General features: G+C 40.0%; 1 protein-coding gene across 3 annotated transcripts in view; it reads left to right on the top strand.

The window, feature by feature from the left end:
* Nucleotides 1–14,925, top strand: part of cemip (cell migration inducing hyaluronidase 1) — a 113,731-nt gene that overhangs the window by 57,521 nt on the left and 41,285 nt on the right. For all 3 annotated transcript variants that reach the window (XM_061758024.1, XM_061758045.1, XM_061758035.1), the window contains 7 exons: nt 3,862–3,999; nt 4,777–4,915; nt 5,521–5,757; nt 6,195–6,374; nt 9,951–10,021; nt 10,168–10,263; nt 13,312–13,433. In XM_061758024.1, coding sequence (XP_061614008.1) covers nt 3,862–3,999; nt 4,777–4,915; nt 5,521–5,757; nt 6,195–6,374; nt 9,951–10,021; nt 10,168–10,263; nt 13,312–13,433 — 983 coding nt within the window. The remainder of the gene's footprint in view (nt 1–3,861; nt 4,000–4,776; nt 4,916–5,520; nt 5,758–6,194; nt 6,375–9,950; nt 10,022–10,167; nt 10,264–13,311; nt 13,434–14,925) is intronic.

Below are 14,925 nucleotides of genomic sequence, written 5' to 3'. Positions count from 1 at the left end.
CTGTTCATTCGCTGTATGTCAAACTTTGGTCCGCAAAAACATGGTATCAGAGCGATTTAACAAATATTGGCCACAGCCAGTAAACCATTTGGCATTTCCTGACGAAGAAAGAAACCACTGTGACCATATAGATCGTGATGCTGATGACAGATACATTGTTAGAACAGAAAAGAAAGGGATCACCAGAAGATGCAAAAAAGAATAACAAGGCTGGAATTTCTAAATACTAAATTCACGGCAAAGATTAACCTGTACCAAAATGATGAAATGCTAAACTTTGGAGAAATGATCCACCAATGATTCCAATCCTACACGCTTATCTGTGAAACTAAGTGCTTGGACTTACATAGCTTCTTCTAGGACAGTCTCGCAAATCTGTGCAACCACATTATCTCAGATTTGTTTTTCATTATTTTTTTCAATTGAGTTGCACGGGCTATAGGTCACAAATGGTGAAAAACGTTTTGAAGCTATTTATCTTGATTTCATTGTTTTATATCACAACGGCAATTGAACAACAGTGTGTGGACGTTTTATATCCGCTGTGAAAACTAGTTAATTGCACTCCATTCGTAACCTTAAACTCATATCTCAGAACCATTGCAGACTTAGGACTCCCGATATTTACTGCTTTTCGGTTTCCAACTTTTGGGTCCTGACTCACCTGTTACAGCCTTTGGCATCAATGAAAGTAGAGTTCAACTAATGCAAAATTTCATTCCATTGTCAAGCGCCGTGAAACAAAAACTAAATGTCACATTTGCACATAATACAAATTTACACATTTTACTTCAATACATAAAGTACATTTTCTTTAAAACCTCATTTTATGACACAGTCAACCATAAACTCCAATGTTGCACATAATATATCAAGCTAATCAAAAACGCATGCCACTAGTACTACACCTACCAAGGATGCAAACTTTCGGCATTCAGTAGTGATGGTACAGGTACAGAAACTGCATTGTGCTTCTCTGCTCAACCTGACCCGCTCTGTGTGGCAACCCAGGTGAATAAAAGGAAAACCTGGAACATGAATGGTATATAACCACCAGCTCAGCTGGCCAAAAACACCACCAGTTGAGAATCACTTGATTTACACTCTTCCTTTGTATCATCAGTGGGACTGAAATGTGACTAAATTTTAATTTTCTCCCCACGGTCACTCATTTTCTCATATTTCAAGCTTAATGTCTCATAAGCAACAAAGCCTTAGAAAACATTTGCATCTCCCTCCCTCCTGTTTCTCTGCATGTGTCACGATTGGTTGTCGAAGGAGAGGAAAGCAAGGCAAAAATGTGGAGGACCCAAGTGCAGGGAAGCAGGGAGGCAAGGCAGGAGTCTCGGAAAATTATATTTAATTTCCAAAAAAAGGGGCAAACAAGGAACATGGATAAAGCAAACTAAAGTTCCCTCAAATCTGTCCTCCTGCTGATAATTGACTTGAGAAAAATATGCCCATAAAAGCTGATGGCCAAAGTCTGTTTGTTATTAGATCCATCCATCCATTTTCTGAGCCGCTTCTCCTCACGAGGGTCGCGGGCGTGCTGGAGCCTATCCCAGCTGTCATCGGGCAGGAGGCGGGGTACACCCTGAACTGGTTGCCAGCCAATCGCAGGGCACATACAAACAAACAACCATTCGCACTCACATTCACACCTACGGGCAATTTAGAGTCTCCAATTAATGCATGTTTTTGGGATGTGGGAGGAAACCGGAGTGCCCGGAGAAAACCCACGCAGGCACGGGGAAAACATGCAAACTCCACACAGGCGGGACCGGGGATTGAACCCAGGTCCTCAGAACTGTGAGACTGACGCTCTAACCAGTCATCCACCGTGCCTGTTTGTTATTAGAATTAATAAAATTAAATAGTTTTCAGTATTTGAGTATTCATTCCTGACTTTTAGATCTGATCTACATACCTTTGATTACATCTTGTCCTGGATGAAGAAAAACTTTCAACCAATGGCATGTCAGGGTATCAAGACTGCCGAAAAATACAAAGAAATACAAGAAAGAATAGTAGTAGAAGAAGAAATTGAACAAAGTAGGGTAGGTGTTAGCTTTTCTGGTCATTTTATTCTGGTTGCCTCTATTTTGGTGAATGACCTGCGAGGCACGTTACACAAACTCTCAAAACCACAAGTTGCTCCTCTATTTGTGTCCGTCAATAGCGCGAGCTACAGGTCTTTTCCCAATTGGCTACCATTCTTTTTCACTTCACAATCACAGAGTTTGTGACTCGGCTGAACTCGTGTCAATCAACACATACGAATTTGCTATAGGAATTATTGGAACAGGTTTAACATTTACGATTGTCGACCTCAATCATTTTATGATGAGATTGGGGAGAGGAAATCACTCTTTACACAGCCCACAATCCAGCATAATCGCTCAGGAGAATATGTTAGAAACATTATTGAATCAGACCGCAATTGAGGAGAAATGCTCAAATTTGACCGGATTATCGGTATGTGTGTACCCTACGTAAAAGATAGATTCACAGATTGCTGGAGTCGTAAGAGCTTGACGGGCGTACACACCAACATCCTCAGAACCAAACAGCCGTTCCTTGGACGCAGCAGATACAAATCAAATTGCACCCAGGCGCTTGTCAATATGTGGTAAATCCACTGGGAAATGTAATGGAGAGCCCCAACCAGTAAATGCCACTGAGATGAGACGCTTACACAGTCGGCCTCAGTGGTATTCTAACAATAACAGACAAATTAAACTGATTAAAATTAAAAAATATATCATTTCCCCAATGTGGTGACAAATATGCACAATGCACAAATAAAACACTTCAGGAACAATAATTCACCATGATTTCTTTATCTAGTGTTTGTGATATTCAGCTGCGGAATCTGGAAGTTGTTTTTATTTATTTTTTATTTTGCATTTATTTATTTATTTATTTTTTATTACTATTGCTTTTTTTTAATAATCAAATCACGTGTGAGTGAGGAGAAGCGGCTCGGAAAATGGATGGATGGATGGATGGATGAAATGCCCCCATCTTCATCACAGAGTAAATCAACGAGGGGAAAGCCAATTCTTTTTTTTTTAAACAAAAATGGAGGAATTACTCGGGCAATCTTGATCAGAAGATAAAGTACTAACCTACAACCTACTTTTTTCTTTGCCAAGTGCATAAGTGCAATAAAAATTCAGATGCCAGACAATCGTTAAACGTTTACATTGATTATAATTTAACTGCGGCATGGTGGCCGACTGGTTAGCGCGTCAGCCTCACAGTTCTGAGGACCCAGGTTCAATCCCCGGCCCCGCCTGTGTGGAGTTTCTCCGGGCACTCCGGTTTCCTCCCACATCCCAAAAACATGCATTAATTGGAGACTCTAAATTGCCCGTAGGTGTGAATGAGAGTGCGAATGGTTGTTTGTTTGTTTGTTTGTATGTGCCCTGCGATTGGCTGGCAACCAGTTCAGGGTGTACGCCGCCTCCTGCCCGATGATAGCTGGGATAGGCTCCAGCACGGCCGCGACCCGCGTGAGGAGAAGCGGCTCAGAAAATGGATGGATGGATAATTTAACTGTGTGGATTGAAATACCACTGCTCTTGAATTTATGCTTATCTTTGTTGTCTTCATCTTTACTTTAGCAGACAACCAGTCTTGTCATTAGGTTAGTCTCAAATTTATTTAGTTTGTCTCAATTTTAGGTACAATCGTTCCTTCATTTGGGATCTGTTGAACTTGTGCTTTAATCTTTTTTTTCTATTGCCGTTGTCACTCAGTAACGACCCACATGACCTCATTTGTGTTATGATTCAATTGATGACATGTTCTGTAAATTATTGTAAGTGTAACTCTTCTTCCCTCACCACACTCTTACAGTGTGTCCTGACAAAGAGCCAGGGCTGAAGCCATGGATGCCGGGACATAGTAAACATCATCGTGTTGTCATCAGTTATGGCAGGAAGGTCCTCCTCACAACCTCTGCTACTGTGCACTCTATTGAGATTCTAAATGGAGGTAAGACAAGCAAATCAATGTTTTACCCATTGTTTTTTATTCTGTGGAGCACGGCCGTGTTCGATTCAACGGCGCACCAAGGTCGTCCTTCAATCAGCTTATTTGATTTGTGATAGTATTGATTGGATCACTGATGCCTCATCAGTTTAGCTAGTACTAATTATGTATCTTTGTGATGGCTACTTTTTTTAATTTTTTGCTGTGCCAATATGTAGATGTTGTTGAGAACTGAAAAAAAGTACCAGTTGGGGGGCCGTCCATTTTCCCTCAATTGAATCCTCCTTGGATAACCATGACCATGCGTGACTGACAATCTTCATTGGCCTTGTCCCTGATCCTGACTTTTCTCAAATAAAGGGGGATTAGTTGTCTCAGAAAAAGTCTTGTAGCTCTTGGGATCATTTCAGAGTTTTGTGCCATGTTTAATCGCTTGATTTAAGATTCAAGCACCTTCATAAGAGGTGCCTCAGAGTGAAAGAGCTTTCAAAGACAAAATCATGCGTTGCTGTAATGTAATTGGCAAAATGTGCTGAAGGCAAAGCTTTTCCCAATGATCAAAGGAGCTAATGTGGTGAAAGCAAGGCTGCATGTGTATAAGTGCATGTGTGTGCAGTGTGCACAGCCTGTACTGAAGGCCTTAAAGGTAGACAGGAAGTGTCTGAGGGCATTGAAGTAAAAAAAAACAAAAAACAAAACCAAAACAAAAAACAGGAGGCTTCAAACTATCTTTCCCTCTCCCTCTTTTCTCTCCTTTACTTGTGTCTCTCACCTGTTTAGGCAAACTGGTGATTGCTGACACCAAGCGGCCCATTCTTCTTCGGACAAAACACATTCTTATTGGCGACAAAGGGGAACTACACATTGGAAGTCCAGAATGTCCTTACAAGGGCAATCTTACCATTTCTCTGTTTGGAAGGTAGACGTGTTAAAAAATATATATTTTTATCCAATGTTTTGATGTCTTGTTTTAAATAATTACCAAGTCACAAGTGGGCAGTTCAACAATTATTTACTAGCCAAATATTACTGTATTTATAGCCAACACAAAAATTGTTTGGTAAATGAGTGACATCTTTTACAGGCCACTTTCACCCATCAATTACATTTTGAGGCTTTCCCAAGTCTTCACAGTCAATATTTGCAGTGAAACATAGTTGAAAGGCAGAACCAGGCCGACCCATTTCTCAATATTTCGTACGAGCATCTTTATTTCCACTACAAAATAGCTATGGTGACATTCATTGTTTTACGCATGAAACCTGCATTTTTGCTGCGATGCAGTAGGTGTGCAGCAGGATTAGAGCTGTACTTTGTCAAGTAACAAAAAATAAGTCACAAATTCGACAACTAACGATGTGGACACTCAGTGGCATGAAAGTTGAGCTAGCTGGTATGTATGTTCTAGCCATTTAAAGTGCATTTCATACTATCCTTTGCACTTGACAACAGGACAAAAAAACTGTATTCTTCAATGTACCTTTTCTGTTTTTGTAAATGACTCTGACACACTACGTTTCTCAGGTCAGATGACACTGATCAGGAGCACAGCTACTTTGGCCGCAAATACATTGGTGTCGGGACAGGGGGTACTTTGGAGATCCATGGAGCAAAGAAGCTGTCATGGACTTTCCTGAATAAAACCCTACACCCTGGAGAAAGCAGCCAAAATCACTATCTGTTGGAGAGAAGCTGGGGGAACCGAGGCATTATTGTACATGTAATTGACCCCAAGACTGGAGAGGTACTGAGTGATGACAGGTGAGAGGGCACCCAAAGTTGATATTGCTTGAGTGCTTCCTAATTAAATATTACCGGGTAGATGGTTGGCATTGAAAACCGCATACAGTATAAATATGTGTGTGCTGGAGCCTCAGAACTGTGAGGTAGAGGTGCTAACCAGTTGTCCAACGTGCCGCACACGCACGCATGCACGCACACACACACACACACACTCACACACACATATATATGTTACTGTCCCAAATACCCCAAAAGTTACTCTGATTATGATTTCATTATTAATTAAAACGTATATGATACTTATGTTGTTAATTGCTATAATTATGAATTACAAGAGTTTGTCCAGAACTCTGGATAATGTAAGAATTGTCAGCGCCCGGATTTTTATCTGAGTCCGCCTAATGAGCACCCCTGCTCTATACTCTTATTTCGTAACCTTCATGTCATTCTCATAGGTTTGACACATACCGCAGCAAGGATGAGAGTAACCGCCTTGTAAAGTATTTGGATGGTGTGGAGGCGGGACTCATTGTAGCCATGGTTGTCAATGATGAGGGCTCCAACAACTTGGAGGACTCTGCCAAAAAGAGAATCTTCAGGCTTGGCAGTCAGCACATCAGCAGTTTGGGATTCAGGTGAGTGCACAAGAAAACAAATAATGTAAATACATTATATCTATAGTCAATATATAATGTTGTTCCTTCATGTTCCTTAAAGCACTCAGTCATTCAATATTCACGATAATCACTAATGCTGCTGCCATGCACGGTAACTAACCAGGTTGTCAGTGTCTTGGTGTTGACTCTTCTGGGGGTCTCTTAAAGAGCTGGGGTTCAAAACAGCAATCTTCATGATAGCCATGTTGGGCAGCACCCCCATCAAGTAGTTAGCACTAATGAGGTCGTTCAGGTTGTCCAAAATTAGATTGGTTCAGTTAAAAAAAAAAAACAAAAAAAAAACACCATGAAGCATCTTGCATGGTTTCGCCGTGAGCACCATTTTTCATCAATTGCCTAATTAGAAAATGTTACTACCTCTGTTGAGTCAGTGCTGAAAGTTGTCTCGCTCTACTTGTGTAATCCTTGCAATATGTAGGCACTTTTATTTTGGACCCTAATGGCTTTCAAAACATGATATGAAGATACAAACCAGGCTGTGTTTGCACACAAATCAAAAGTAACAAAGAAAACACTTGATTCTCCACAACAAAGGCATTAATAGAATATACACATAAGAAGTTGCAGTCTGTCAAGCACAAGTCTATGCGCCAGGTGATGGCATCTATCCCTCCATCCATCCATCCATTTTCTAAATGACATTTAGAAGCCTAAAGAAAGTAAGAAAAGAGAAAATAACACAAAAAAAAAACAATAAAGACATAATAACAGTGTTGAAGTGAGGGAAATTTGAATCAGACATGTTGTGGACTGATAGTAACGTGCGTTACTCCTGGGTATCATAATAAATGGAACTAAACTCACTTTTGTTTATTTTTTGTAAGAATACGCTGTATGCTGGTGTAAATACAAATAAGAATTAAACAGATTACTAGATAATAATAACTTCAATTTATATAGAGCCTTTCACGGAACCCAAGGCCGCGTTACACAAAGTGGACAAACAACTTATACATTTTCATCCATCTCAGGGGGCCGCACCAAAATGAATGTCATAACTGCACTCGTACTTGCTTTGTGAAGGTCACATGATCAAACCTGGAAAACAGGCAACGGACTCACAGTGCATGCTGCTGCGAGAACGAGCATAACAATGGGTTGATGACATAATGGTCGAAACAAAGTTGTAGCAAGTTTGGATTCAAACCATCACGTTACATCAACCCGTAGCTACGCTCATTCTCGCAGCATACACGCTGAGTCCGCTGCCTGTTTTCCATCTTTGGTTAAGTGACGTTCGCAAAGCAAACGCGTGACACATCATGACATTCATTTAAGTCGACAGCAGAGGGCGATATTACCAAACATGGCAGCCCCCTGAGATTGATTAATTCATCTGTTTAATTTTCATTCCACGATCACAATATCAGTCAGAACACCGATTTTAGACTAGTGGTGGCACATACAAAATTCTTGCAAGGAAAAAAAAAAAAAAAAGAAAAAGTTTAGTTCCGCTTTGAATATTTTCCACAACACAACAAACAACATTATATTGCACAAGGAGATGATAGCGCACTGTGATGTTACAGGAAAGAAAGACAAGAAAATGCCAAAATGCCAGTTTAGATTTGGAACGTCTGGAATTTACTTGCAATTAAGTTTTTGGTCTGGACTCGTGGAGATGATCTCCGTCTCCTTTATCAATAGGGATGAAGCACTGGTGTTTTTGTTTCATCATAAACTAGTTTGCAAACATTACCACAGTGTTTGAGAAAGTAGGTTTTAGCACGGGTAAGCTTATCTACTTATACATACACACTACGACTCTGTAACTTTGATTTGTATATACGAGAAGATTTGTGTGAATATAACAAAGCCATTCTAAACTGTTGAGCCAGGTTCTGTTATAAATAATGCTGCTAAGTATTCCACAAGAACATGAACGTGCTTTATAAACAACAGGAAAAGAGAGCAAGGGTTTGAATTTTCTTTCTTAATTTGCTCTCCACCCCACTGCTGCGGAGTAATTAAATTGGAGTGATGGTAAGACGACAGAGGGATTCCTGCCTAATGACTTTTGTTTCCTTCCTTCCGTCCCCACACTGCTGCCAAACAGGCTAACACAGGTGCCATCGTGAAATAGGCTGTGCAATTTGTGGCACACCCAGAGACATTTTAATAAGCCTGCATTTATTAGACATGGCACCATTTATTTGCACGTTTACTGCAGCTGCCACTGCATGTTGTTTGTAATTTTCGGCAATCTAATAAAGACAATTGTCTGGTAGAGTTAGCTTAATTTTTTCTTTTAGCTAGCTAGTCCATTATTATATGATTATCAAGTTTTTACTGGAAAATCTTTAAACATATTAACACTACGAGTTGTTTGGTAATGACATGCCATAAAAATATTATGTGACTTAAGGGTACAAATGAGGAAAAAAACTTACTCTTCCAGTAATCAAAATGTCTGACTCCTGTCTGCCCTAGCATGTGCTTGAGTGACAAGACAAAATGACGCAGGGAATTAAAGGATCGCATTTAAAATAAAAGACAGAATTTGAAATCTTTTTTTATATATGATGAGAAATCATATTTTAAGGAATTTATGGTAAAAGTTACACCATTTTAGCATTTTTTTAGTAGAAAGATAGAGCTTCATATATCCAAACCCTGTGCTAGGGACAGGGTGAAAACTGTAAAATACCACCATAAAACCGCTCACAAAATCTCAAAATATACTAATATTAACATGAAATTTTAGACATTTATAATTAGGCACACCCACTGCTGGTTATTGAAAAAATCGATTTAACTATATTTTTTCTTAACATTTTACATCAAGGACACGAAAAGGCCGTAATCAAATAAACACCCATATACTGCGTGTATATTAAACTAAAAATTTAATTAGCGATGCTTCATATCTGATTCCAATTAGATGCTTCTCATTTTTCATCTAATTAAATTAATACAAATATTTTTTAAAGGTATGTAATACATTTGTTATTGTTGTTTCGGCATCTCACTAAGCAACCTGCAATAATTGGAATTGTCCATCCATCCATCCATCCATTTTCTACCGCTTATCCGGGATCGGCTCGCAGGGGCAGTAGCTTTCGCAGGGACGCCCAGACTTCCCTCTCCCCGGCCACTTCCTCCAGCTCTTCCGAGGGGATCCCAAGGCGTTCCCAGGCCAGCCAAGCGACGTAGTAATTGGAATTGTTTAAATTATAAACGAAGTAAAGAGTTTTGTAGGATGTAGTTAGATTTCATAAACTCTGTTACCAAGAGAAAAGCCTTCAAAATAAGTTTGGCTCAGAAAATGTGACAACCAAAGAATCTCCTGCAAAAGGTTTTTTTCCATATATTTTGTTTTATTATTAATTATTGAGCGCCTGCACTTTACAAGAAAATGTACCTCCAATTTCCATTGACACATACTATGTACTATACTATAAAACACGAAACCGCGCGTACCCAGTCTTTTCTCCTTTCTTAGCTACAGTACATATTTGTTTGTTCTGTCTGTCTTTTACTGTTTTCTTGTGTACATTTCTGACAGTTCATTTTTGCTCTCCTTTTCATCCACAGACATCCGTGGTCTTTTATAGTTGTGAAAGGAGAGCCGTCTTCTGCTGTAGAAGATCATGCGCTTTATCAAGGTAGGAATCTTTTAATCTATGCTGTCCAGCCAGCCTTGCACAGGACAAAATATTATGATTATGTTATCATGTCAGACTTGATCAAAATGGTACAAGATGTTTATTGTCTTCACCAGACTAACACATTTTGCATATTTTGTTAAAAGGGACCAAAGCCTCCTCAGAAGCCCGAAGCGCTTGTGTTTTTCAGTTGAACTATGCAGAGCATTTCACCATAACAGCCAGCAGCCAGTGGGTGCAAGGTACTTCTTCACACCTTTACACTAAACCAATCCTATACAGACCTGCATGCACAGTTCAGCTCAAGCCTGGGATTTAGTTTCCACAGACATTTCATCGCTTAGTCATTCATGAATTCAATGAAAAATAATTCCAAACAATTCACAGTGGAAAAGTAAAACAGTTCATCAAAATGTTGTCACTTTTATAATATAGTATATCATTAATGAGCTCTAAAAATTCAGATGCTATTTATAGTGGAACCACTAATATTGAATACAATCCTGACCTCCAAGTTATTTGTATTTCAAAGAAAAATACACTATATATAAATAAATAAATAAATATATATATATATATATTTGTATGTATTTATTTATTTATTTATTTTTTTAAATGTTTTTTATTTTTATTTCTATCTTATCTTAATGACTATGCATGTGTAAAAATAAGCTAAGCACTGTAATATTGCTAGGTTAAAATAATTAACCTTCTGTTAACACTCACTTTAATGATGACTGAGTAGGGCATTATACAAGTTGCTTCATGCGTCTGTTTTTACTTTAACCACCACCCAAGTATAAAAAGAACTTAACTACAACTTAACTTTTTTTTTTAAATATCTTCAGTTTAGTGTGGCATATCAATGAGAACCTTGCGACACTGCACCTTTGATGTCGACCAGTAGGATTGCGTCTTGCAACAGCGCCTTGCCTCCTTATGTCGCCTTTGTCAACATTTACACAAGCCCATGTTTACTTTAGAACATCAATCGACAGAACGCCAGCATAATGATTATGTACAAACGTTAGTGATAGCACTAGTTAGCTACATGACGTTATGTTGCCTGCTTTCCAGCAGTAGTATTAAAAGTACATGAACATTCCCTCAAGCTCTCCATGAACAATGGACAGCCCAACCATCCTCTCCGGATCACCCACGGGTGACACCAGACACGTTTTCTTCTTTTTTCTTTTTTGTAACACAAAACATTGCCGCAACCAAAACTAACCCAATGGTAATGGTTGTATCCGGTAGTGTTGACCCGTTTGCCGGTCCCATCTCCCCCGACAGCTTGATTTGACAGGATTAGCCCAATGCTCAGAAAAGACAGGATACGCTTATATCATAATGTGTCGTGTAGCGTTGTCATCGTTCTGACCAAGACATGGCAGGATCTTACGGCAGTAGTCTGACACAGTGCCATTGTGAGAGACCAAATTTGTCTTGTAGTCTGATCCAGGAATTAGGCAAAGAACTTCAAAAGGCAGAGAATGACAGACACCATTTGGGTACCATTTACACACTGGAGTTTTGAGAACAGAGTGGGGAGCTTAGATGAAACACTTCACACTTATCTGCTCATATTAAACCTCAATTAATTTTCCATGTAAACTTTTAAAGACTTTCAGTAATCACATTTGCGGTGGTGGACGCCCGCCGGTTGACCAGGGCAGATGCATTGGGGGGGGGGAGTCGGATCTCTTTTTTCCCATTGGAAAAAAAAAAATGTAAAGATGAAAAAAAAAAAAAATTGTTTGATTTCGGTAGATTTGGATTTTAATAGAATACTGTACTTAATAGAATACTGCATTTTGCACAATCGACAAAACATCCCTAAAATGTAGCAATAATAAAATTACCCAATGAAGAAAAAAAAAAAAAAACATGGTTACTAATAACAGAAGATACTGTATAATGTAGCTACTAAATTGAACGAGCTGTGTCACATACAGCCAGCCATGACTTCTTGAACTGAAGAATTCTGAGCCACTCTGGGTGAAATGCGGTAGTTGTTTATTGTTCGCTGATGCAGTCGTAAGAGAAAATAAATTGGGACCAGCCTTGTGTTAAGTGCTAAGTCTCACCTGTTGCTTCTGAACGAGCAGACTCTGCGCATGTTGGTGTGTCCTCAGGACGAGGCTTTTGCGCGATTCGCTTGAAATCATTTTCAGTATTCATCTGCGCGAATGAGCAAAGCCCCTCCGTGCAACACGAACATAGCGCGAGTTATTACTGTTTATGCACGTTTAGCTACTAGCTACGTTAACAGAGAGCCAGCTTGATGTAACATAAATTTGAACTGTTCGAAATTCTGGACTTGTTTGGTGACATATTGGTGGAGGTAATACGTGCCGCCACCTACTGACCTGCATGTAATGACAGGCTACATTCACAGTGAGGACGAACAGACAGCGGCAAAATCAGTTAGTGGCGGCCAAAATTCACTTGTGGCAGCCCGCCACAAATAACAGTAAATGATATGTAGATTCAGTAGTCCATCTCTTAGTTTTTCCGTCTATCCCATCCTTTCTATTGTTAAATCGCTTTAATTTGAGTTTAAAACAAAGGGAGTTTAAACTACTGTATTTGATATTAGACACAGGACCTCAACAACTAGATGTGAACACACATGCAGGCAAAAGTAGCACTCATTTAATCATCTCACATTTTCCTGGGCTGTAATTAATCAGCGATTGTGGTATCATCACAGCGTCATGTTCTAATCAATAGTCTGCCTCAGCGCAAATCAGCGCAGTGTTATTGACTCTGCTTTTAGCGACGCTTCATATCAGATTCCAATTAGATGCTTCTCATCTTTCATCTAATTGCAGCTTTAGAAAACTAATTCCCCCGGCATACAAACTTCAACATGTGTACATCAAAGTAGCGGCCGCATCACATACACATTTCGCGATGGCCGGTTGAAGCCGACCCCGGGATTTGCTTGCCTTCCGCCGCGACCAGAGCATGAAGTTGAACACCCAAGACTCATTGTCCAAGGCAGTTAGTTGTTCAAATCAATTGTTGCTGATGCGCTGACGTTGCCCCACATATAATTATGTTAAATTGGGCAACCCACGTCAGCTACGTGAAGGCGCACTTCAGACATCGCAATGTCCCGCTTCTGTGAGTTCCATTTGAAAGAGACAGACAAATCAATTCAGCTCTACTTTACTCTGGTGGATGAATTTTCCAGGAATGCAGTCTTTAAGATGGTATTTTCATAAATGGATGCCAGGTCAAGAAGTTGACATACATTTGACGTTCAACCTCACTTTGTCCCACAGAGGCTGAGTGGACAGAATGGTTTGACAGGGATGATGAGAGGGGATCTGGTGACTGGGAGAAGTTGACAGATCTGCATCAGGCCTATCCGGACCGTCTGTGTAACACACCACTGGACATTCAGGTAAATCGCATACACGCATACAATATGCACAGTTAATATTTATTCATTATAGAACATGCCTTGTTGCAATTTGTAACAACGTCGACCCCAAAGCAGTAACAGACCGTATGGATAAATCAACAGTCTTTATTAAATGAAAAATAAAGTAACACATAACACAACAAGAACAAAACCTGGGGAACAAAATGCTAGACAACGGGTAGGAAAAGACTCGTGGAAAACAATAGTGTACGGCAAAAGAAAACAAAAGCACCACAACAAAAAGCGAAGACTAGCCATGAGGCTTATGGTGATGTGAAGAGGGAGCTTGGAGGCTCACCATAAAGATGCCAAAACTCACAGGAACCCGGTGGAAAAGAAACAAACTAAATCCTAAAAGGAAGAAGTACAAAGTAAAACTGGAGGAAGACAGGATACAAACTGATACAAACAAAGGAACTTGACTAGAGGAATGATCTGGCGACTTCCGGGTGTGCACAAAGTGCTTAAGACTGGAAGCTGATTGCCGTATTCTCCCAGGTGTGTGCCTCCTTGCTCACCATGCCCCCTAAGGAAAACAAGAAGAAACACAGGTAAGAGCCAGTGGCAGAAAAATAGGCTTCCATATCCAAGGGAAGGTCAGTTGGAATATTTGAGGTTCCAGTTTTGTGTTCTCAGTTGAAGGTAAAGTTGGTCCCTCTTGTCAGACAGTTTTCAGCACTATACCAATTCGCCGTTACAGTCCTAGTGGGACATGACACAGTTGCAACAAGTAAACATGGGTTCAGCCTGGCACCATATAACAACAGCTGTGTGCCCTCCTCAAAGATAAGCAGTTGTGCCAAGTCTTTCCACTTTGCATCCAACGCCTACGGCATTACCATGAAGAAGAAGATAACTATAAAAACAAGCTGGTATCGGTTATATTCCTGCATTACAAATACAACATACAGAATGAACTGTAAATTGGTCAAGCTCTTTCTGAGCTTTGCAAAGTGCCCGTCTCACAGAAGCTCTTATATAATACTGTACAAAAGTATTACATCAACACTTTGTTTTTTCTAACGGCCCCTTCTCACAGCAGTCAATGTGACACAGGTGAACACAAATTAATAGAAAACCAATGTCCACAAAATCTTGTTGAGGAATGGTTTGTGAAGGAACAACCCATAATATTTCAGTGCATTTTGGTAATGATCTGGATAAAGGCCTTTTCGAACTTGCTCAGTGTGTAAGGTCCGTGTGGGAGTGCGCAAGGACAACGGCACCCCGCTGCAACCAATGCCGACCATGCCCAAATTTACAAGTGCTAACGTAGCAGCATACAAGACAAGGAAGTTGGGAGGCTTTCCCCGCTGAGTAGACCGCAACTCTGCAATATGTATGTGTCATTGTTGCAACAGAAAGCCCTGGCTTTGCTTATTTTCAGGAGGAGCAGGTGACGCAGCAGCAAAAAAAAAAAAAAAAAAAGGGACTGGGTGTATCCTATACTAATTTCACAGCAGGCTCAGCA

The sequence above is a fragment of the Phyllopteryx taeniolatus genome, chromosome 2, assembly GCF_024500385.1.
Source record: "Phyllopteryx taeniolatus isolate TA_2022b chromosome 2, UOR_Ptae_1.2, whole genome shotgun sequence".
Lineage (NCBI taxonomy): Eukaryota > Metazoa > Chordata > Actinopteri > Syngnathiformes > Syngnathidae > Phyllopteryx > Phyllopteryx taeniolatus.
The sequence above is the reverse complement of the archived record's forward strand: the minus strand, read 5'-3'. Positions and strand labels throughout refer to the sequence as shown.